The sequence below is a fragment of the Leuresthes tenuis genome, unplaced genomic scaffold (genome assembly GCF_036924035.1).
Source record: "Leuresthes tenuis unplaced genomic scaffold, fLeuTen1.0.hap1 SCAF_9, whole genome shotgun sequence".
In the NCBI taxonomy this organism is placed as follows: Eukaryota; Metazoa; Chordata; class Actinopteri; order Atheriniformes; family Atherinopsidae; genus Leuresthes; species Leuresthes tenuis.
The window spans coordinates 33,545,952-33,570,156 of NW_027325363.1; the positions used below are offsets into that span (position 1 = coordinate 33,545,952).

The 24,205-nt window shown below is 39.3% G+C and overlaps 1 protein-coding gene across 1 annotated transcript in view; it reads left to right on the top strand.

Annotated features, from left to right (window-relative positions):
• Window positions 1-15,607: 15,607 nt before the first annotated feature.
• The window catches only part of wsb1 (WD repeat and SOCS box containing 1), a 43,058-nt gene continuing 34,460 nt past the window's right edge, over window positions 15,608-24,205 (top strand). The window contains exons 1-2 of the mRNA XM_072393149.1: window positions 15,608-15,980; window positions 17,719-17,887. Coding sequence (XP_072249250.1) covers window positions 15,941-15,980; window positions 17,719-17,887 — 209 coding nt within the window. The 5' untranslated portion in view covers window positions 15,608-15,940. The remainder of the gene's footprint in view (window positions 15,981-17,718; window positions 17,888-24,205) is intronic.

The following is a 24,205-nucleotide window of genomic DNA, read 5'->3' on the forward strand; positions in this document are numbered from 1 at the left end:
TTGTGTAGGTCTTGCAGCACACAGTCACAGTTTCTCCTTTTGTCTCTGAGTTTGTGGGGAAGTTTTTTAATGATGCTCAACATGTTGGAAGGCATATCCATTTCCCAAAGATACTGAACATCCTCCATGGCTTTACAGCAGGCTCTGAGGAAGAGGCTGTAGTCCTGCAGGACCTTCACATCGTCTGGTTCCATTGGAGGCCATGAGAGGGCTTTGTCCATGTAAGCAGAGGCGACCTTCTGTTCATTTCTGAACGGCTCCTTTAACAAAGCTTTTGCTTTTGCATATCCTTGTTCTGGATTTATGTGCTGACAGCTTCTCACTCTTTGGCCTTACCTTTTGTGTGTTGCACCAAAAAAGATAAACGATCATAGCTATTAGTTGTGTTCTTCTCAACTCCATTCTCAAAGGCTTTAATGACTGTGTGATATTTCAATGGATCACCATCAAAAATTGGGATCTCTCTCTTAGGTAGAGCTGATAGGCATTGCTGTTGTATTAACAATGTTGTTATTTTTTTTGTTTCCTCATGATGCCAAGAACGTCATTTCTGGTTTCCAGATCCACTGTGTTAAATCCTGGTTGTCCATGTGAATCTTGTGTGTTGAATGGGTTCATAGAGACACGTTTTTCCTTTCTTTTATGAGCCCTTTTATTCTTGGTATCAAGCCTTTAATTTTATCAACAGCGTGTTTGTGTTAATTTTGCAGTTTTTCAATTTTATTCACCAGAGCCTTTTCAGTGAGTTTCCTCTCCCTTTTCCCAGACTCCATGTCAGGGCGTGAGGCAGCGTCATTTGTTTGACTCATTTTAACCACTTTTTCATTCGGTTTTCAGTGAACCATGACATTTAAATCCACATATCCATACAATTCATCTCAACAAGACAACATCAGCAATCCTCCTTGAAACATCATAAAGCTTCTCATAAACATATACAAAGTGCAGATGTCATCAGAGCACAGAGCAAACATAATGTGCAGACAACGCATATCCAACCACCATTCCTTTATTATGTTCTCAACGGAGACACTTCAATGCAATCCGGATTCCTTCTCCACATGCGCTGCATATGGAACTTACATGCACTGGTAAACTTACCTGCTTTGCACTGCGAGCGATAGCTTTAGTTGATGCCTTTTTTGTTGACAAATGTTGAGAATAGGTCCTGTATGTTTTGGCTAACACGCTGGTGCTCAGTTAAGCACGGTGGGTACAAGTAAGTTTCTGTGTATATGATAAACACAAAAGATTACTAGTGGCTTTCCGATTACATGTTCACAGGTTCAATTAAATCTCAGATTCAGAGTTTTTAATTAAAAATACAGTTTCAATGAAAGCTCAAATTGTTTTTGGTTCAAAACAAAGGTTCAATGAAAGCTCAGATCGTTTTTAATTCAAAACACTGGTTAGATTAAAGCTCAGATTGTTTTTAGTTCAAAACTAATTTTCAGTGAAAGCTCAGACTGTTTTTAGTTCAAAACACGGGTTAAATGAAAGTTCAGATTGTTTTTTGTTCAAAAAAGTTTAAATGAAACCTTAGATTAAGAGTTTTTAGTTCAAAACACCGGTTCAGGGATTAAAGGAACTACATTAGGCTGGTTTTAAGTCATATTCATCTGATAGATTCCAGTTTGTTCTTGTAAATGAAGAATTTTCCTCACACACCAGAGTAAGTCATGGAGTTCCTCAGGGTTCTGCGCTTAGACTGATTCTTTTCACTTTATACATGCTTCCATTTGGTAACATTATTAGACAGCATGGCATAAGTTTCCATTGTTATGCTGATGACACTCAGCTGTACTTATCTATGAAATCAGATGAAACCAATACGTTGGTCAGACTACAAGCATGTCTTAAAGACATAAAGACCTGTGTGGCGAACTCAAGTGTGGAATTTAATACAAACTTAAGACTTTAAATGACTGCAACATTGTTTTGCGGGGATGGTCAGTGTGGAAATACCAGATGGGGGACTTCTACATCAAAGAAGAGAAATTTACAACAACCCTTGCCCACGAAAGCATTTTGGGGGAGTTTTCTCAGCCGCTCTTTCTACAGACCTGTGCCATAAATTTAGGTAAATGCATCAATAGCTTAGTGCTAACTAAGCTGAACAAACAACGGACCCTCTCAGGAGAGTATTTGGGAAAACCAGAACAGGACCCTTCCAACACCCTATATGGTTCAAAGTAAACAATGGTGACAGTTTGCCCTGACTCTGACTCAAGCCAGAGACAGTCGCAGCATGGACTTCTCAAAAGGATCTCACCCAGAATCACTTTTTAGCTGAATCTTGAAACTGTATTAATTGTGCTTTATATCTTTGTACAAGTTCTTTCATGTTCTTAGTGATATCACAAGCTGCATTTTAATACCTTTTTCATGATAGTACGTGGAACGATACGGAAGATATTATTATTTTGGAAAATGACTAATCAGCTTATGGAGCCACATTGCCCCCGAGGGGTTCTTAGTACTGAATAGTTAAACCCAAAACTAAGTCAACAACTTGCATATGACATGTGACATTTATATGAAATAATGCAACTGTTAACCAATGCTTCAGCTGTTTCTTATTGTATTCTGTGTTTAACACAGGAAAATAACATTGTTTGGTTCGTTATTCATACGTCATAATTTTACAGATATCCATCTGAATTTTGAGACTTGTAACCATCATGTTATGTTATGTTTTGTTATGTTATGTTGTTTTTGATGTTTTTGATGTCTGTCTAAGTTTATGCTATATCTTTAACCTTTATATCTTAACAAGTTATGGTGTTTTTAGAATCCTCTGAACAAATGTTTATGAGACGGAGGAATGCAGGAGTCGAGTTGCTTTGAGGCACCCTCGTTGCAGGTTGCCTTACAAAACACGCCCAGACAGACGTCACAACAGTTTCAGGCATACCATTGGCTGAAAGTGTAGCGTAGGCCTATGTCATGCCCCGCCTCTGCGAATCAAACTCCGGAAACCGCGAGGAAAAGTCAGAATAGAGAATAAAGAATAGAGAATAGAGATGAGAAGATGAAGAGCAGAGAGTTCTAATTGATGGAATGAGAGTCTGGCGGAGAGTCTTTGGAAATGGCAGGAAAGGAAGATGAGATGGAAGAAGAAGGTCCGAACAAAGACAGAAAGAGAAGAATGTAGTAGAAAGATACATTTTGCGTTTTTGTTTTTGTTCATCCTGTCTCCTCTCTATAGCACGTTTTAAACTCTGCTGCTCCTCACCTATTTTTGATCACCAAATGGAACCAGCGTTCAGCTTGTCAACCTTTTTGTCAATCTTTGGTGAATTTAAGTTCACCTCATCAGAGTTGGTCAGCAACCAAAACCAACTCCACCCTTGGACAGTTTTATCATTATTTGCGGTGAATTCCGACACACCACCCGCTCGTCTTCAAGCAACTAGAAGCGCTCTAGCGCAGGATAGCGACCGGTCCAGTCCCTGAAAGTCAACTACAACGAAGGCTGTGAGACACGGAACCGAGAGAGACCCAGTGGGACCCGCTGGCGATTACCTGTGGTTCGGAGCTGACCTAACCGTAAGATCTGCCCTGTTCTTACATTTCAGACGGTATGCGCTGGGTGTCGAGAGAATTTGCTGTTAAAATGATAAATTAACCCAAGCTGTTAACCTTTAAATTCAAATAGTAACAAAGCTCGACTATTTAAATGATTCCGGTATCCATCCATCCCCTCCCCTTAGTTCTTTTCAATTCACTAAGTGTTTCTTATGTAATCATCCATATTCAAAACATTTCTCCTGTTGTCTTTGTGGTCTCGTTGTGGTCATGTCATTTTAATAAATGGTTCATATATATACATATATAAAATCAACCGGTTTTTGTGTATGTGTTCTTTACGTATGTGTGAGTCCAACAAAACGAGAATTCACGAGTAGCGACTATATGAGACTGGAATTTATTAGTTATTAATTAATAATTGATTATTGATTTAACACACCAGAATCGTAAGATTCTGTCCTTTTCCTTCGATTGAAGGTGGTGCCCTAAAACGAGGTTAAATAAGGCTTATTCAGATAGTGAGAACTTTCGGATTAATCCTTATATCTTATCACATCATGCTACGTGTGTCCGCTATAAATATATATTGTTGGTGCCTTGTGTGCCGGCGATATATAATTTGGCTACACCTGGATGACTCTAAATTCTGACAAAATTGAAGTTCTTATCTTTGGACCTGAGCGCTTCAGGAAGAAATTGTCTACCTATATAATTACTCTAGATGGTATTTCCTTGGCTTCTGGTACTACAGTGAGGAACCTTGGAGTTATTTTTGACCAGAATTTATTATTTGACGCACATATAAAACAGCTTCCTTGGGGGAACAAGATGGTGTCGTAGAGTAGACATTGTTACTGAGTGAGCTCCAGTGGCATTTGTCAGTTTATATCATTGCTTTACATATTTTGATGGTAAAAAGTGTGGAATTTTGGACGGGAAGTGTTTTAACATGAACCTGGACAATTATTTTTTTTAAAGCTTCAGACAACTTTCCCAGAAACATGAAAAATTTGTCAAAGAGCAAGCCTGAAAACTCGGAAGTGCTACACCCGAGACACCGAGCATGGATGTTAGCTCAGGCTCTATGGGTATTGTTCTATTCAATTCATTTCAATTAAATTTTATTTTATATAGCGCCAAATTATAACAATTGTCATCTCAAGGCACTTAAATAATATAGTCCAATTCAAGCCAATTGGAATTCAAATCATTGTAATCATAATCCTGAACCAGACTCAGGAAGGGTGGCCATCCGCCTCGACCAGCTGGGGTTTGAGAAGACAGAAAAGAGGGAAAAGAGGGGGGAAAAACACAACAACACAAGTTAATAACCACAATAATGTCACATGTACATAATATCATTTGAGAAATTAAACAGGGGGAAAAAGAGAGCAAAGTGAGGAAAGGTGTGACAGATGAGGTCCCCCAGCAGTCTAAGCCTATAGCAGCTTAATTATGGGATGTTTCAAGATTACCTGAGCCATCCCTAACTATAAGCTTTATCAAAACGGAAAGTTTTAAGCCTAATCTTAAAAGTGGAAAGGGTGTCTGCTTCCCGGACATTTACTGGCAGCTTATTCCACAAGAGAGGGGCCTGATAACTGAAGGCTCTGCCTCCCATTCTACTTTTAGAAACTCTGGGAACAACAAGTAAACCTGCAGTTTGGGACCGAAGTGCTCTGTTAGGAAAATATCTTACAATGAGATCTTTAAGATATGATGGAGCTCGGTCATTAAGAGCTTTATATGTGAGGAGAAGAATCTTAAATTCTATTCTGAATTTAACAGGGTGCCAATGAAGAGAAGCTAAAACTGGAGAAACATGATCTCTCCTGTTAGTTCTCATCGGAACTCTGGCTGTAGCATTTTGGATCAGCTGGAGGCTTTTCAGAGAATATGTAGGACAGCCCAATAATAAAGAATTCAAGCCCTGGACAGAATAACTGATCACCTTACTAAGGTTGTCATATTTCGGGTTTTGATTCATGTCTTGTCTCGTCATTTCCTGTTTTATTTTGAAATATTAACTTCCCTCTCGTTTCAGGTACATTGCTCTTCCTCTTGTGTCAAGTGTCTGATTGTCTTCCCTGATTCCAAAGTCTCTCCACCTGTTCCCTATGGCTCCTCATGTGTTCAAATAGTCTGTGTCTCCCTTGTCTTGTGCCAGTGTGTTGCAACTTGTCACGTTCCTCACGAATCCAAGAGCCTGAAGTCGAGCGATCCTCCTTCAGAGCCATCTTTATTTGTAATTTATTTCCTAGCCATAGTTGATCTCACGGTAAGTTCATAGCCTGTTTTTGTTCCTCCCTTTCGGAGTGATTTCTGGTTTGTTAATGTTTCATAGACACCTCCGTTAGAGGAGCATTAACTCCTGTATTTGGTTAAAGTTTCATAGTTCTTCCGCTAGAGGAGTGATTTTGTGTTTTGGTTTTCAGTGTTGTACCTCTGTTAAAGGAGTGCTTATATTTAAGAGTTAAGTTTTATAGTACCTCCCTTCCTGGAGAGTTTTATGTTCTATCTCGATTGTGCCCCGTTTATTGGGAGAGCAGCTTTTGTTTCAGTCCGCCTCAGTAGGAGAGCGTGAGAGTTTATTTTGTAATTGTTTATAGCCTGTTCCGTTTTCCTCCTGGAGTGGAGAGAGTTTGTTTTTGATCATTTTCATAGCTGCACCCTCTTCGAATATAGTTATTGAGGAGAGTGCTTCAGGAATTTCACAGCCCCTTGGTTTGCTCTGTCTGGAGATCCTCGACTTGTTTATTGCTAATAAACACTCTTACTTTGAAAACGACCCTGCATCTGTGTCCTGTGTCTTCACGGTCCGTGACAAAGGTAATTGACACCAAGATTTCCGCTGTCTTTGACGCCATTAAAGAACAGACCTCTCAGCTGCAGGCAGCCGCCGCCCATGTGGGTGAAGCTGAGAAATGGATTGCTGATGTGGAGGCCACGGCGACATCATCGGAGGCGAAGTTGGCACGTCTCGAGAAGCAAGTGCATGATATGCTGGAGCTCAATGATCTCGACAAGCAGGGGCGCAGGTGCAATGTACATGTAGTCGGCGTGCCCGAAGGCTCAGATTCAATGAAATTCCTCGATAAGTGGATCCCCGAGAACCGGATGTATACAAAAGCAGGGTGGCTGAAGCTTGATCAGGCACACCGGTCCCTAGCACCAAAACCCGGCACCGGTCAACGTCCCAGGCTGCTGATAGTGAAGTTTCATAACTTCACTGACAAACAGCGCGTGTTGGAGGCAGCTCGTCGGCTCGGACCCCGCCGGGCTAACCAGGGCAACTCCACCGCCGCGGGACCCAGAGTCTCCTTTAATGACTTTTTCAGCTGAGGTGGTCCGGAGACGAAAAGCCTTCGATGACATAAAGGCACGGCTGAGAAAAATGAATATGGACAACGCATTACTCTACCCGGCTACTCTGAAGGGGACGATGAACGGGACGCAGAAGAGATTCGACACCGCAAAGGAAGCCGCTGTGCTTCTAAACTCACTGGAACAGAGACATGAGGACACTGCTTCCCACTGATATGTCTGTTAGCTAGCCTATAGCTCCATGTTATTTGATTTCATCCATATGTGACGAGTGGGGTTCATGTGTCAGGGAATGACAAAATATCATAGAGTAGGTATAAGCTCGACAACGCCACCTGGGGGACCTAAACCCCAGTAACTCCACCAAGGGAGTCTCAAGGTTACACAGGTTCGAGTAGAATAATAGGCAGACGTGATTTCAGTACAAAAATAAGTTTATTTAATTTTTTTTTTTTTTTAAACTAGCAAAATAAGAAACCATAACACAAATAGCTGGTTGTGCGTCCTCCAACAGACCGCACTGGATTGACTTACACAGGTGATAGTTAGACACAATACAAATACCTACAATGCAGGAGATTTCCCAAATAATAAAAAAAGAAAACACACAATCCCTGTAGATAAACCCAAAATAACACAAATAATACAACTACAGAGAAATCTAACCAAATGCAACGCAAATCAATTTATAGGGAAATCCCCACATCCAGGTGTGTATGCGCAAATGGTGCGCCACACCACGCCGAGGGGTTGGTTTAATAAGAGGAAAGTACGGGGAGCACCCAGCCAACCTAATCTATTAAAATCAAAAGTTAACTTGGTGCCACTTAATTCCAAACCAAACCTGAACCAAAACAAAAAGGTGCAAAGCAGTAAGTAAACTAAGATAAAGCAAAGTAACTAAACCAAAACAACGCAGCAGTCTATGGTGGAGTCCGAGCAGGCTGAGCAGGGGCCGGTGTCAGGGCGCCGTCGCAACAGTTATGCAGTTAGCACGGAGCGGAGCAGCTCAGGTAAAGTGCTGCAGCTTCAGGCAATGTGCCTCCGCCTCAGGTTTATGGCACAGCTATACCAGTATCAGCCAAAGTGGACCACTTAATGGGTCTCCACAATGCGGAGCAACCGCCACTCCAGCTGGTAGAGGAGGGGAGACAAGCCCGCTGCAAATTTGGATTAAGGTTTTCTGCGTCCCAAAATTACGCCGCTGCAACATGAAACATCAAAAGGGCTCTGCCACGCCGTGACTGCTGCCACCAGGCTCCAGGACCAAGACACACACTTGTTGTTCTTCTTCTTCTGTTATTAATGGCAGTTGGCATCCTTGGTATTGCATATTCCGCCATCTACTGGACTAGATTTCTTTTTCTATTTCTTCTTCTCATTATTCCAGTATTTACCAGGAATCATATTGTTATTCTCCTCCCTTCTTTAGACTTAGCAGATTCTACTATATTTTTCAAATTACATTCTGTTATTCCTGCCCTCTGCAGCCCTATCTTCATTATTTCCCTCTCCCTTCCATATCTGGGACATGCTATCATCACATGTTCCACTGTCTCCCTCTCCCCACAGCTACACTGCCCATTTGGATGTTTCCCCATTATCTTAAGTGTATTATTCAATTTACAATGTCCTATTCTTATCCTGCTAATAATTACCTTTTCTGTTCTGTTCTGTCCATAACACCCTGCCTCTCCTGCTACACTTTGTAATTTATATAAATGTCTTCCTTTTTCCTGATTCTTCTAATACTGATTCCACTGATTGTTTATTTCTTTCCATACTTAACTTTTCCCCTCTGTTTTTGATCATTTCACTTTCATTTCCACTACTTTTTTTTACTGCCTCCTTAGCAGCTTTCTCTGCTTTTTCATTTCCTTTTATTCCTATATGCGCTGGTAACCACATGAACACTATTTCCCTCCCCTGTTGCATTAACCTGGATGTTTTTAACTGTATTTCATATAAAATTTCCTTATGTGTTTTTGCTGTTCCGTCTTTAATACTTAAGAGTGATGAAAATGAATCGCTACATATAACTATTCTCCTATCCCTCACCCCCTCCATCCAGTCTATTGCTAGCAATATTGCACATAATTCCACTATATATATATATATACTTAAATTATCTGATGTTCTTCTTGAAATTGTTCTATCATAAATGGGAACCACCATTACTGCTGCTGTTACTCCTGTTGCCTGTTCTTTGGACCCATCTGTATATATATACATATATTCTCCATATTTTTCCTCCACATAGTTATAAAATTCCTGTACAAGAAAGCAGTACTTGGGAATCAAGGGGAGATTTACATTCATAAAGCTTCCCTTGGCAAATGTGTTTGGTATGAAATGGTATTAAGATTACAGTTCTGCTGTCATAATGCTGGACAGGACAAAGGAAAAAAAAATATCTTCAATTTCAGCAGGCTCCTCTTCATGACTTGATTCCTCTTCAGTTGGAACAAAATGTTCAGCATTTTCAGTCATGTTCTCTTCCTCTGAGACTTCTTCCTGTTCTTCTGCAAGTTCTTCCTCATCTCTCTTCTCCTCCACAGGGCTAAAACTTAGGTCAAGAGTCTATGATATAGGGGAGTTTCCGGTGTCATAGTGTGAGCGAAGACTCACCTATTTCGAAATTTTTTTTTATTCTCAAATCATCGAGTTATCCGAGCTTTGTCCCAAAACCTGGAAAATAGCAGAACTTAATGAGTGGAAAACCTGGCACGAGCAACCCCCTCGAGCAAGACTGCAGCAAGCAATAGCCACTCCAGTAAAGCTGCAGAGGCTACGACTAACAGCAGCACTAACCTTTAACTCATCCGTGAAGATTTGAAGGGGTTGCTTGACAATATGAAAGTTGAAATCCTGTCAGAGTTCCGCTGCACGGTTGCCACACTTCAGTCCACAGTCTCATCTCATGTCGTAAAACTCCAAGAGGTGGAAGAATGTGTGCCATAAAAACAGGTGACAATGAGTGAACCTAACGTGACAGGGGGAAAGCATGACCTGGAACCTGAAATCATGAGAAAGAAAACATAAGAAACTGAAAACAAGACTATTAAAACATAAACTGTGACAGTTTACTCTGTATCAAATTGGTGTGACATTACAACGGAGTTTAAGACGGGGACCTGTTTAATTTCACTCTTTTTGTGTGCTTGAAAACTATTCTAAGGTTACCACTTTCTATATACCGTGTGTCGGACTGTCGATGACATTGGACTTGTCCCTGTCTGTCTCACTTGTTCTCGTTTGTGTATTCGAGGGCGGGCGGAAGAACAAAATAAGGTAGGGTGGGGAAACAGCTCAGGATTGCCATTTAATGTGAGGGAACCTGGAAACTAAATACTGTGGGGAGGTAATTGGTGATGGAGTGCAGCTGAGAACAAAACAGGTGACGTGGATGAACCCAATGACGGGACAAGAATGATTGGGGAAAAACAATGGTAAAACTAATGACTTAATGGAGACCTAACATGAAAAACCTATAGCCAAAACAAAAACACAATTACATAGAACAATATGGGTTGTTCGAACCATGGAGATTTAAGATCCTAACTGGTAGAGTGTTTTCTTTCTTCTCGCCAGTTCATAGTACCTACTCTCGAATTGATTACTTTCTGCTCGACACTTAATCCTACTAATGATCACATCACATATCACAGTATTGTCATCTTTGATCATGCCCCACTTTCCCTGAGCAGCCTGTTGCATGCAGAGTATGGCCCCTGAACCCTCTATTACTCTCAGACTCTAAGTTTGTTAAATTTGTGAGCACACAGCAGAAGTTCTTTATCGAAACAAATGCTACACCAGATATCTGTCACTGCACTCTTTGGGAAACTCTGATAGCCTTCCTGCGTGGTAAAATTATTAGTTTCACCTTGCACAGTAAAAGATAAAACATTTCTAACTGAAAGCAACTCAGGGACAATATAGCCCAGCTAAATGCACAGTATGCAACTTCACCTACTCTCGAACTCCAGCAAAAGCGGATTCGTCTCTAGACCGAATTTGATCTTGTGTTAACTGCTAAGGCTGAGCACTTGCTTCTTGAGGCCAGACATACTGTGTATGAGTTTGGGGACAAAGTGGGCAGACTTCTGGCTCACCAGGCACGACAGTCATATGCGTCTCGTCAAATAATGCAAATACAGACTTCTTCACGGTTCACTGCTTCACTTCACTGCTCCACGGTTTCTGACCACAAACAGATGAATGACGTATTTGCTGAATACTATGGCAAATTATATGCATCCGAGTGCAGTACAGGCCCTGGGGAAGCAGAGTCCTTCTATCAGCAACTGAATCTACTTAGATTGAATGATACTTGGAGGTCTACTCTCGATAACTCATTGACAGCTCAGGAAATTCAGAAAGCCATTAACTGCATGCAGTCTGGGAAATCACCTGGGCCCGATGGGTTCCTGGTGGAATTTTTCAAAAGGTTCTCCAGTGAGCTTTCCCCACTACTTTTGAATATGTACAACAAGGCCCTCTTACACAGCCAGCTGCCACAAACATTGAGGCAAGCTTCAATATGTCTAATCCCCCAAAAAGACAAAGACCCCCTCCGCTGTGAGTCCTATCGCCTAATTAGTCAACTTAATGTGGATTGCAAAATTCTAGCGAAGTGCATAGCCAGGTGCCTTGAGAGGATTCTCCCAGCCCTCATCTCAAACACCCGTAGGCTCCTTGACACAATGTACACCCAGTCAGAGTCTTGTTCACCTAAAATTATTGTAGCCTTGGATGCTGAAAAGGCTTTTGATCGGGTGGAATAGGACTTCCTTTTTGAAACCCTTTCGAGATTTGGCTTTGGACCTGTTTTTGTCTCTTGGGTCAAATTACTTTACAGTGGCCCCTAGCCTCGGTTCAAACTAATGAGGTACAATCGAGCTACTTCCCCTTGTACCGGGGAACGAGACAGGGATACCCCTTATACCTTAGTTTCCTTAAGACAGTGTTGCTCTTTTAAGGGGATAATCCGAGGTGACAGAGTGCACAAGGTGTCATTGTATGCGGACAACCTTCTTCTATATGTTACCAACCCTGCAATGTCCCTTCCATTCATTCTATCTAGGCTGGAAGAGTTTGGGAAGCTCTCCAGCTATAAGGTCAATATGCAAAAAAGCAAAGTTTTCCCTTTGAACCCCACTGCTCTTAATATTCCTGCCTCTATGTTCCCCTTCAAGAGTATGATGTCCCACTTCAAATATCTGGGGATTTTTGTCCCTCACTCTTTTCAGCTATTATACAAACTTAATTTCTCTCCTTTAATTGACAAATGCAAACAAGATTTGGCGCGTTGGCGCACGCTATCATAATCACTGGCTGGGTGCATTAACTTGATCAAAATGAATATAATTCCCAAATTTATATATAATATAAAAAAATATATAACATATATCTTTTTCAGAATATCCTTGTATTCATTTCCAAAAAGAAATTTAGTTATCTCGATACAACATTTTCTCATTTCATCTGGGATGGCAGCTAGCCTCGGACTAGGAAAGCCTTTTTACAAAGACCCAAAACATCGGGAGGGATGTCCATGCCCAACCTCCTTTATTATTATTGGGCTTGCAACATCCATAAAGTTATCATACATGTCCAAAGCGATCCTCTTGAGCATGCACCTGAATGGCTAAAGATAGAGGTCCATGGTCTTCCTTTCCACTCTTTGGTTACTTCCCCATTACCTCTGGCAATTCGTACTTCATACATCAATCCGATCATTAGTCATACACTTAAAATCTGGTCGCAGTTCAGGAAGTAATTCGGCCTGCAAAAAGCCTCCTAAATGGCACTGATTGTGTCAAACCCTCTCTTTAAACCAGCCCGGTTCGATCTGTATTTGCATGGATGGCATGTGAATGGAATACACGTTGTTAAAGATCTGTATATTGAGGGAATATTTGCATCATTTGCTCAACTGGCAGGGAAATTTGGCCTACCCCAGTCACATCACTTACGGTATTTTCAGATAAAGGTTTTTTGTTCGAAAGCAGGGTTGTACGCAGGGCCCAAAAAATACTAGGTCATGATTCAGAACTTCTGGGCGGATTCAGGGGCATGCTCCCCTGGAAATTTTTTTCATTCCGTTATTTAAATCTGGCCATTTTCAGAGTCTTAAAGGAACAAAAACAACATCATAATGACTTTTAGGTTTATTTGTTTTGTTTGTTATCAGAGAACATCACCCTCATCCGAAATGATTTGCAAATGAGTTGCACTGTAAAACTGGAGAATGAATTTCATCAAGTCATGGATTAGAAATAAAAAGGAATGAACTGTCCGGGTACAGAGGGATAATATATACAAATGCTTCATATTTCCTTCAGTATTTAAAATAGATACCCAAGCCCTATTACACTATCATGTTGATGATAGTGCCTAATCTGTTCACTCTTGTTAAGGAAAACCAGCTTTTGAACACATATCTATTATAATCTTACACAATACTTCAATTATCATGCATTATACATCTGACTTTTAAAACGTATACAGTTCTGGCATAGTCTCTTCCTTTTATAGTACCTGCTCTCCCTCTATCCTCTATTACTCGTCTTGCTGCTTGGCCCAAAGATTCATATAATCTATGACACATTAAACAACATATATCCCCAGCCCACTGCCAATGTTAGGACTCTCTGGGAGGAAGATCTTACCACACCCCTCTCTGACGATCTGTGGAAGTCAGTTTTGGAGCGAGTACACTCATCTTCCTCATATAACAGATACGGCCTTATACAATTTAAAATTGTCCACCGTGTTCATTTAACCAAAGCAAACCTGGCTAAGATTTATTTGTGACCAGTACAAACATGCACCAGCAACCTTAAGGCATATGTTTTGGGCATGTCCCGCACATTCTGGTTGGCAATAATTAACTCATTGAGTGACGTTTTCAATATGGTCAGTGATCCACATCTCTTGACAGCTTTATTTGGTGTAAGACCTGAGGACTGCGAGTGGCCATTAAATATGTACAATTTGGTGGCTTTTACAACCATGGTGACTTTTTAAAATTTATTTATTCATTTTTTCATCACTGTTATTTTATTTTATTTTACTTTGCTCTGTTTCTTTCAATTACAATACCTTTTTTTTTATATTTTGTTTCTCTTTAGAGGATTTGGGAATATGGGATGGTGAGGGAGGGAATGGGGAGTTTTTCAATCAGTACATTTACCCAATCTGTGATTTGTATGTGTTTAACAAAAATGTTTAATAAACAGATTTTCAAAAAAAAAAAGAGTCTGTGATACAGTGTAGGTCCTTGCCATCGTGCTGTCTCAGAGTGAAATGTCCCAACGATGCTGGAAACTTATTTTTGTTTATTGTTATTTTCCCCAATTGGGGGAAAGCAATATCAAAAGTGTGAAATTAGCATGTTTACAAATGTGTAGCTTTTGTCGGTACGCCTAATGCAAAGCAAAAGCCCAATGCTTTGTAGTGTGTTTGATTGTGTGGGTAGTCCCATGTAGATAGATCAGAAGTTGATAAAATCAGGTTTATACATTTGTGGGTTTGTGTGCGTGTGTGCGTGTGTGTGTGTGTGTAGCCCATGTAGGTAGATCAGATGTGGGGGGCGGTCAGAAGTGGACAGGAGGAGGAGTACAGGAAACTGATTCAGGACTTTGTTGCAAAGTGCAACTCCAACTAACTGCATCTCAAGGCCGAGGAGATGGTGGTGGATTTTAGGAGGCCCAGGCTTCACCCAGAGCGAATGACCATCAACGGTGACTGTGTGGAGATGGTACAGACTCACAAATAAAGAAATAGAGGAGATAACACCAACATTCCTCATTGTTCACCTTAATCTATATATTCCATTCTGCATTGGACTTTAAATCCTATTTTGTTTTACTGTAAATTTATTAGTAAGTTAGTAGGTTTTATGGATACTGCTGGAATTTCCCATGAGTGTAATTCACAAGTTTGAACGGAGATTAGACTGAAGAAAAATTTCGGTGCAATCTGTTGGTTTTGTTAGCTAGGCAATTGTTTTGGAATTGGCTCTGTATGAATGAATAAAATAATTAATTTGATTTGATTGGATTATGATTACAATTACAATGAATTGAACTCCAATTGGCTTGAATTGGACTATACAATTTAAGTGCCTTGAGATGACATTTGTTGTAATTTGGCTCTATATTAATAAAATGGAAGTATCTATATATCTAGTTGTCTCTGTATCTCTCTATCTCAATTCTGTAAGTCACAATGCTTTGATGGTCACATTGTGACAAAGAGCACAACTGGTTTACATTTTGAGGTATTTGAAGAGTAACAACTGTGGGATTAAAAAAGCTAAATGAAGCTGGTTTTTAAAAGTAAAAAATATGTCACATGATGTGTGATGCCACTTTAACCATCGCCCATATAAACCACTTACAAATTCTAGAAAGGGCAATAAATTACATAAAACGGAACCTGTGATTTTACAAAAACGTCTCCTTTTAATATCAATTTATTTTTTTCTAAATCAAAACTGAATAGCTTAAAAATTATCAAAGTTACAAATGCCAAAAAACACGACAGGGATTTCCAGCAATAGCTGTGATCAACGGTGATCAAAAACGTACAGGGAAAAGATATAATAACGAAAGAGAAAAAAATGTAAACAACTGTGTGATTGCTGACTGAGCATTCACACAACAATGAGAGCACAGGGAGGTGAACGAGCTTCGCAGCAACTTTGCTGACGTAAATTGAAAACCCTCCTGCGATCAGCCCTGTGATTTGAAGGAGGTTAGCACATTCTGCAGAGCAGCCATCGTACCGTCAACGGTCGTATTTGGGGGTTACCAGTCAGACATTACGATCTTTAGACAGTTATAATCTCGGAGCGTACGCGCACATATCAGTTGCATATTTAAGGGAAAATTAAATTCTGTTGAGCAAGAGGACTATTTAATCTTCGACGACCGTATTTTTCCGCCAGAGATACTACGTGGAGGGATTCAACTAACTTCTGTAGACATTTGACCTGGCGCTGTCTAGTCTCTCAACAGTCGATTCTCAATTTAGAGTCTGTGCTCTGCTTTTTCCTTCAGTCTGTGCCCTTATTTAGATGGCAAGCTTCCCAGATTCGGTAAATGAAAATGATTTAGGTAAGTACTTGCATTTTTTTATAGCTGAAGCTGATTTTACGAAGCACATTTGATGATAATTCTAAGCCGTTTCCGGTTTCAGTGTCAATAAGACGGATTTTCAGAGCCACTGGTAGTGCAAACCCTAGAATTTTGGTGGTCAAACGTAGCGATAAAGCTGCTGTTTTCTGAATAATTTAATTCAATGTACGTCGAACATTTGGTATGTTGTTTGTTTGGTGTGGTCTGTAGCCTACGAAAGAGTTACAGCTGGTGTCGAAATTTGGAGCGTTATTAGCCTCTGCTATGCTTTCTTGGTCGAACCCCCACCCCCATCCCTATAACTGTATAATAATGTTACTCCACACTGATATACGTACACGCAAAATCTTAAATAATTATACTGTACAATCATTTTAATTTATTGTATAATGGAGAACGTGAAGCTACGTCACACCGTGTTGCATGCTGGGACGGGAGTGCCGTCCTGTTAGGAATGCTCTCCGCAACCACTTCCTACTCCCGTTGTTGCCTGTTTTTGTATTTCATAAAAAAAGTAAAAACCAAGAGACGGCGATAGGAAAAGAAAATGTGGACCTTGCCACTGCTTTTGACCAATGTATTTAAGTAAACGAATTGTAATACTTTCAAATACATGTAGCAGTGTCTTTATGATATAGTCCTATAAAATAGATTTGATAAGTTACAGTTTACTGATGATAAACGTGTTTTAATCTTGAAACCTTTTTTGCTTTTGTTTTCTTAGTGTTTTGGTGATGAGGAATACATGTGGAATAAGATATGATTTTATATGCTGATCCTACAGTTTGTGTATCGAAAAATTAATCTGAGCATAGAGCCATTGATGTTAATTATGCAAATTTACAGATCAGTTTTAGTTAAACTGATTAAAAGTGACTTTAAAATGTATTATTTAGTTTATTGTTCATTTTATTTTTCAGTTGCATCATCATACATGTCCTCTGTGTGGAATACTTGAATAACCCCTTTTGTACCCATATGCCTCATTTCCACTTGAGTTTGTGTTTGTAGGAGAGTTAGTTGGAAGTTCATTAATTCCTGTGAGAGTAGCCTTGTTTCATTGTATGCTTGAGTTAGTCTTTTCAGATGGTTGAGAACTAAGTGCTAGTTAAAAAGGGTCATTTTAGCAGTTGCCCTGTCCAGACAATAGGGTTGTCACAATACTAGAATTTAAGTTCATATATAAAATTGTCGTAAAGCAAGATTACTGAGGATTAGCATTGGCCATTGAAAAACTCATACCGGTTGACCTCTTGTCTGAATTCTCATTTCTTTGAAAAATCGATTGCTCAAAGTGAAAAGTAAGCAAAAGGACTAGAAGCTGCTTAGACTGACATGGTAGATGTGGAGCTGCGCTTTTTTGGTAGTTCCTACCTGTGTTGTTATGACTGTGAGACAGACTGGCCTTAACTGTGCCTCACTCACAACACAAACACTCATTTTTTCCCTCCTGTTGTTTTGAGTTCTTTGGTAAGTATGTTAAAAAAAACACATACAACCACAAAAGAAAAAAAACCTTGATGGGTTTTCTGATGTTGTCCCGTTGCACAGCTGTAAAGTTAAGACAAATCTCAAAAGAGTCAGAAAATGGCACAATTTAAGCTCTTAGAACAATAAAAATAATGCTAAGTTATTTATATATATACAGACTGTTGTGATAATGGTTTCAAAACTGTATGTATAAAACTGATTTTAAAGCAACTTGTTGTTTTCCCAGGTAAGGCTAAGTTCATTGGTGAACTCCTTGTACCTGTTGCACCTTTTGACCAGAAGTCTGGCCGGGAGGCTTGGACATTAGCCTTTGCACCCAATGGTTCCTACTTCGCTTGGTCTCAGGGGCATTGCATTGTCAGGCTCATTCCATGGACAAAATGCCTGAAGGGCTTGTAAGTATGATATATATAATGTAAAAGCTATTACCAATATTTTGAAGTAGCTGCCATCATTGGCTACATTTACATGCACAGCAATACTTCAATATTAACCCAGTTTGGACCATAGTCTGAATAAGACACTGCTTTGTAAAGAGCAGTTACTAAATTGTCTTAACCCAAATAAGGCCATATCATTTGACTTAAAAAATAAGGTCATATTTGGGCAGCAATAAATGGATTAAGCTGTGTGGCGTATGCTCATCTCACCCATTGTATAGACATGTACACACCTTTATCAGAATGTCCAACTGGATCTTTCACATTATCTTTTGACACACAGGTCTGTTTATTCTAAGCACCTTTTTACTTGACTTTTGAGGAACACAGTTGTCTTTTTTTTGGGCTTGTTTTTTTATTTCAGGATGCTTGTTTCTGTCGTGTGATTCGGCATGATTGCCATAAAAACTAAACACGTGTTTGAGGGGAGGGTAAAGAAGAACCTGCTCCATGTTTTGAATTATATGAATGTAATGGAGGCTTTTGATAGTTGTAAATGTTGTAATAGTTTAAGCTATAATATAGTAATATTTATATATATGTGACTGATTGCTTTTTAAAATGGGATAGCAAACTTGGTAAGATACTTGACTGGAAAGGGTGCTAGGGGAGCATTCTTTTTTTCTTTTTCAACAAATAATTGCTTTGGACATGTATGCTAACTTTAGGGATGTTGCAAGCCCAACAAAATCTTTGACATTTTCCTACCATCTTATCTCTTTTCTAATGTATGATCAGGATATCCACGGGGTATTAAAAAGTCTTAAAACGTATAAAATCCAATCATTTGAATTTAAGGCCTTAAAATGTCTAAAATTATCGTGAAATTTCATAAAATGTCTTAAATACGAGACAGGGCTCATCTCCAAAGTTAACAGTAAAACTAATATTAGTTCACAATAGAGTGGCTCCTGGGGCCTCATATACAAAGACTTGCGTGGATTTCCTACTGAAACATGACGTACTCTCAAACCAAAATGCCCTACAAGTACAAAAATATCCGGATGTATCAATGTGTGCGCATGCATGAATCCAAGCACATTCCGTTTATACATCCCAATCAATGCGTTCTCATACCAGGATCATTGATAATGGGACTAGTGTTACACTAGCCTTTTCCTTTCTAATCAGTCGCTTTAAATGAAAATTCTGTTTCACACTTACAGCTGTTTTCTTTTTAAAAAAAATTACTATTTTTACCCGTTGATGTCTGATGTCAAGCCTTAATGCTATTATTTTTATTGAGCATTTATTTAACAGTCATTAGTCCCACATGCACACCGAATCATGAATAAAGAATAGAAGTGAACATTGTGCTTTTGGCAGTAGCTCGGCATTCTATGGTCTATCAATGTGGTGGAGTTTTAAATTTGAGGTTATGGTGACAGGATGTTTTTACTTTTAGTTCATTTATCTTTGAGTTGATTGGGACATATAGGTTATTTCAACATGCATTAGTTGATTTTCAGTACGGTCCGTTTACCTTTTTGCTGTTTTTTAGGGCTGGTTGTTGATCCGTTTTAGCATATTTTGGCTTGACCCAATTAATGATTTTTGTCTGTTCTCCTATAACAGTGTCTGTCTGTCTGTGAAATCTTGTGAGTGTTCCATTGACTTGGATTGAATTAATTGAGCTGAAAACTGAAAGCATCAATTGCACAATATATGGCTCTGACAGGACAGAGAGAGTCTACAGGTTGCAAATGCTGAACAAAATTAATCAAAGATGTGGTGAGAAGATTAGTTTCATTTATTGAAACAGCGCAAACTAGCTTACAAGCCTTTGAAAAGTAAATAAAGTGCAGTATTACAATGAACAATGGAGAGTTTAAAAGTGCAGCAAGTGGCCTGTTCTGAACAGATTCTTCGACAGCTTTTTTAGCTTGACACTGAACATATGAGGTAGCCAGTCTAGCCACCAGGAAAGTAAACATAGTACCATGGCTTCTCCAAAACAGCCAATAATTCAAGTCACTAAGAACAATTTAACTTAAAATGTGCCCATCTTAACAGAGTAGTTTAAGCCCTGTGGGCCCTGACTTACAAGTGAACACTAAACAGAAACTCTCCTCTCCACATAATTGCAGACTAAATGATCTACATCCTCTTCAGATTTTTGTTCAGGAATAGAATCTGATCGACGTGCTCTGGGAGAAGTGCACTTCTCTGAGCAGTGATGATAAACCATGCCTTCCCTCTAAATATCTGATTAATAAATAATATTAAAGAAGTGTCTTTTAAAATGATATATAGGTTTATCCCTGTAAGTAATTTCTACGTAGATACAAAAAGGACATGGACTGCTCAATTCACAATCACGAAAATCTTTGTTATTTGTTCTGTTCCTGTCCTTTTTCATATGTTTTCTGGCAAGATGTCTGTACATTCATTTCCCAGAATTTTTATCTGGTTTCTCTCTTACATATGTAAACGTACTGTTTGGGTTCCTCTCCTATCCTGCAAACAACAAAGATCAACATTAGATCACTAACTGTAACATCTGACTTTTCAATAAAGTTTGCTTAAATTTTTTTTTTAAAAAGTATCGATACTTGCGACTGAAAAAGCGATACTTTATGGGGAAACAAAATATCGATATATATCGCTAAAAGTGTCGATAAAATTTCTCAGCCCTAGTTGACTGCCAGTCCCCTAGGCACCAATGCACCTCTAAACCACCAGAGATACAGGCTTTTGAACTGAGCATTGGTAAAAAGCTAGTCCCTACCCTCTTTAGTCCTTAGGGCTCGGCATCTGTGATTTCTAAAAAAGGAATTATAGATTTTGATTCATCCAACCACAGAACAGTTTTCTACTTTTCCAAGTCAGCTATGGTCTAGAGAAAATGGCAAACATTTTGGAATCATGTTCCTAAATGGCTTTGCATAATTGTGCTTTAACATGCATTTTTGGATGGCATGGCAAACTTTGCTTATAGAAAATTAATCTAGAAATGTTGCTAAACCCATATATATTTGGCCTAAGGTCTAAAAGATTGCGGGCATCCAATATTGATTTGACCGCGGCCATGTGCCTTGCACACAGAGTCACAAGATTCTTGGAAGCTTTTTATGGGATATGATTGAACATTCAAAGTCTTCACAATTTTATGTTGAGGGAAAAATATTTTAAGAATTATTCCACAATTGTTCAACCTCTATCCATTTGTATTTGAGACCTTCTGCCTCCTTAAGGTGCTCTATTTGTCCTCGGTTATGATGCTGACATGTTGCCATTTAAACTCTCTTTTTAGCACCTCTTAATTTACCAGGTTTCTGTGTTGCAGGCATTGCTGCTATAAAATATAAGCTACTGTTTTGGTTTTTTTTTAAGTGTTTTTTGGAAATTTTGGAATAGGGGTTTTATATTTTACTTGTGTAAAAGTGTTGTATTTGTGTATATACCCTTGAATATTCCATCTGTGGCTTTTCTGAAGGCGGGTTGCAGAGGCAACAGGTCCAGAAGTGAAACCCAGACATCCCTCTCCCCAGCGACACTCTCTGGCTCCTCCTGGGGGATCCCAAGGCGTTCACTGGCCAGATGGGATGTAATACATCCAGCTTGTTCTGTGTCTGCCCCAAGACTTCCTCACTGGACATGCCCAAAAAAAACTCAAAGGGGACGGTGACTAGGAGACCTCCTAATCATATCCCTGAACCACCTCAACTGACTCATTTAGATGCAGATGAGCAGCTCTACTACAAGCTCCCTCCAAATGGTTGAGCTTCTCACTCTATCTTTAAGGCTGAGCCGTGCCACCCTCTTATGGAAACTCATTTGCAAACTTGCTTGCATCCGTAACCTTATTCTTTTGGTCACTACCCAGATCTTGTGACTATAGGTGAGGATTGGTACGAAGATGGTCCGATAAATCAAGGAAGAGGCCTTCTAGCTCACCTCAGCTCCTTCTTCACCACCGTGGACTGGAGCAGCGCCTTCATTATTGCTAACAAAGTCCCCCAATCCAGCCCGGGAACATCCAGGGTCTTAAAGATTTTTAAAAATTCAAATCAAATCTGATCCATCCCTTGGCCTCTGCTGTTACAATGTTGTTTAACGTCCTAAGTGACCTCAATGCTGGTAATAGTCTAATCCTCCCCACAAACTTCTCGACACCTGCTTCCACCACACAAGTCGTATAATGTAGGTTTAGAAGATGGTCAAATCATTACTTTCACTGCTAGACTGTGTTCTCAGTTATTGTTACCAGTCACGCGTAACTTTTAACACCGTTAGCGATGCAGTACTTGCCCCGCCTGCGGCATCTACGATTCTGTCATAATCTCTTTGAAGCTGACCTAAAATCATATCATCAAAGTTCCATACCCTTCTCCTCACTCCAACTTTTTTAACTTTTACCTTTCAGCATCCGCTGGGGTCCCACAAGTTAACAAAGCTCTGCAGGAGCTCAGGTTTGCCTCAGGTTTCGGCATTGCTTCCACAACAAGCCCCAGCTACCTTACTGGCACTTCTCCATACAGCTGCCACAGCAATCAAGATCTGAAGCATTGCCCATTGGAAACCCATGTCTCCAGTCTCCCTGAAAATGTTAGAGAAGGGAGTTGATGTTTTCCTTGACAATCTTCGTAAATTCACAGACCGCCGAAGGAGGGAATTAGTCAGAGAGGTAACAAAGAGACCAAAGGTAACCCTGAAGAAGATGGAAAGGTCCACAATGGAGATGAGTGTGTCTGTCCACAAGACAAATAAAAGCTGTTCACCATACAGTGGCGTGGGTAGAAAAAAAACATTATTTCAAGGAAAGTTAACTAAAATGCATTTGGGAGTTTCACCAAACATATGGAAAAGGCCCCTTTGGTCAGATGAAACTAAAATTTAATTTCTTGGCCAGCAAAATTTCTTGAACCTTGCAAAGTAAACCTCCAACTGCCATCTCCGACATACAATATAGGCAATTAGAAGAAGACACAACATTGCAGTGCAGAATGGAGAAGGAATCTATAAATTATTCAGTTAGGTAAAAAAAAAAAAATTGTTAAAGGTAATTTTCTAATTAAGTTTTTATCATCTGAAATAATTCTATCGTAGTTATAGACTGTTTTAAGGTGTTTAGACTCAAACCAGCATTTCCAATTAACTCTTTTGTATTGTTTTGCACATATTTGCTTTTTTCAAGCATTAAATCTTAATCAATGAGAAAATAACTCTTAAAGTCTTTAACTTACTACAGAGTTCATTCAATACACTGGGCAGCTATTGGACAGATCTTTCACTCAGGAGGGTCCAGTAGCGCTAATGGTGCGTTACACACTGAAAAAAGACAGATATACATAACAGACGTTTCATACGGACGTTTGTCAGCTTGATGTAGAAAAGCCCTAAGAATACCAACAAAACTGTTTTGTTTCCATTATCCGGACAGATACTAATGTGTAGGTGATATTTTGATATTGTGCAAGATGGATAATGCAAAAACACTTATAATTTATTGGGGTCTTTTTTTAAAATGAGGTTATATTTACGTAGCTAGTGTCTTCTGTTTTGTATGAAATACTAGGAACTGTTGAAATTATTTAAATGATCTTTAAATTCCCTCAGAATACCAGGAGCTTAAATTTGTATTAATGTTAGACTATTGATTTTAATACTCAGAAAAGAGATGAACAAAGTATGTATTTTTTTACATGTAACAGTATTTCATAAAATATAAAACTTTTATAGGCCGTTTATTATGCATTGAATTATCTGCTCAGTTGAGTACATCATATAGCAGTTGACAGAACTTTTAATTGTTGAAAGAACTTCTTGTAGTTTACTTACTTTCAGAATCTTGCCAGGCCTGAAACAACCTGAGTGATCAGTCTTACTCAGTGTCAAGACATATGGCTTGTAACATCAGGTGATGGCCACACCCATTGTCAAAAACGCAAGCTTTTGATCACTTTTAATCACACATGATGACTGCTTATGACAGTACTAACAAGATTTGTGAGCCATATGATAAAATGTGTAGGAGAGTTTGTTAAAATGGATTGTCGCTAAAATGGAGGTTTCCAATCAAAATGGCCAATTTCCTGTTGGGTTTAGACTTTATTAATTTATAGTTGTAAATTTATTTTGGGGCTTCACATGTTCTATCCGTGTGCCAAATTGAATAGATTTCTTTAATGAATTTTTTTTCAGTTTTGGGGAACCAACAATAGGTGGCACTGTTGGGCCAAATTGCCCTGCCCGTGCACAAGACCACCTAAATATACTATATAAATTATCGTATTGCCTTTAGTTCGTGAAATTTCATGACCACATATATTC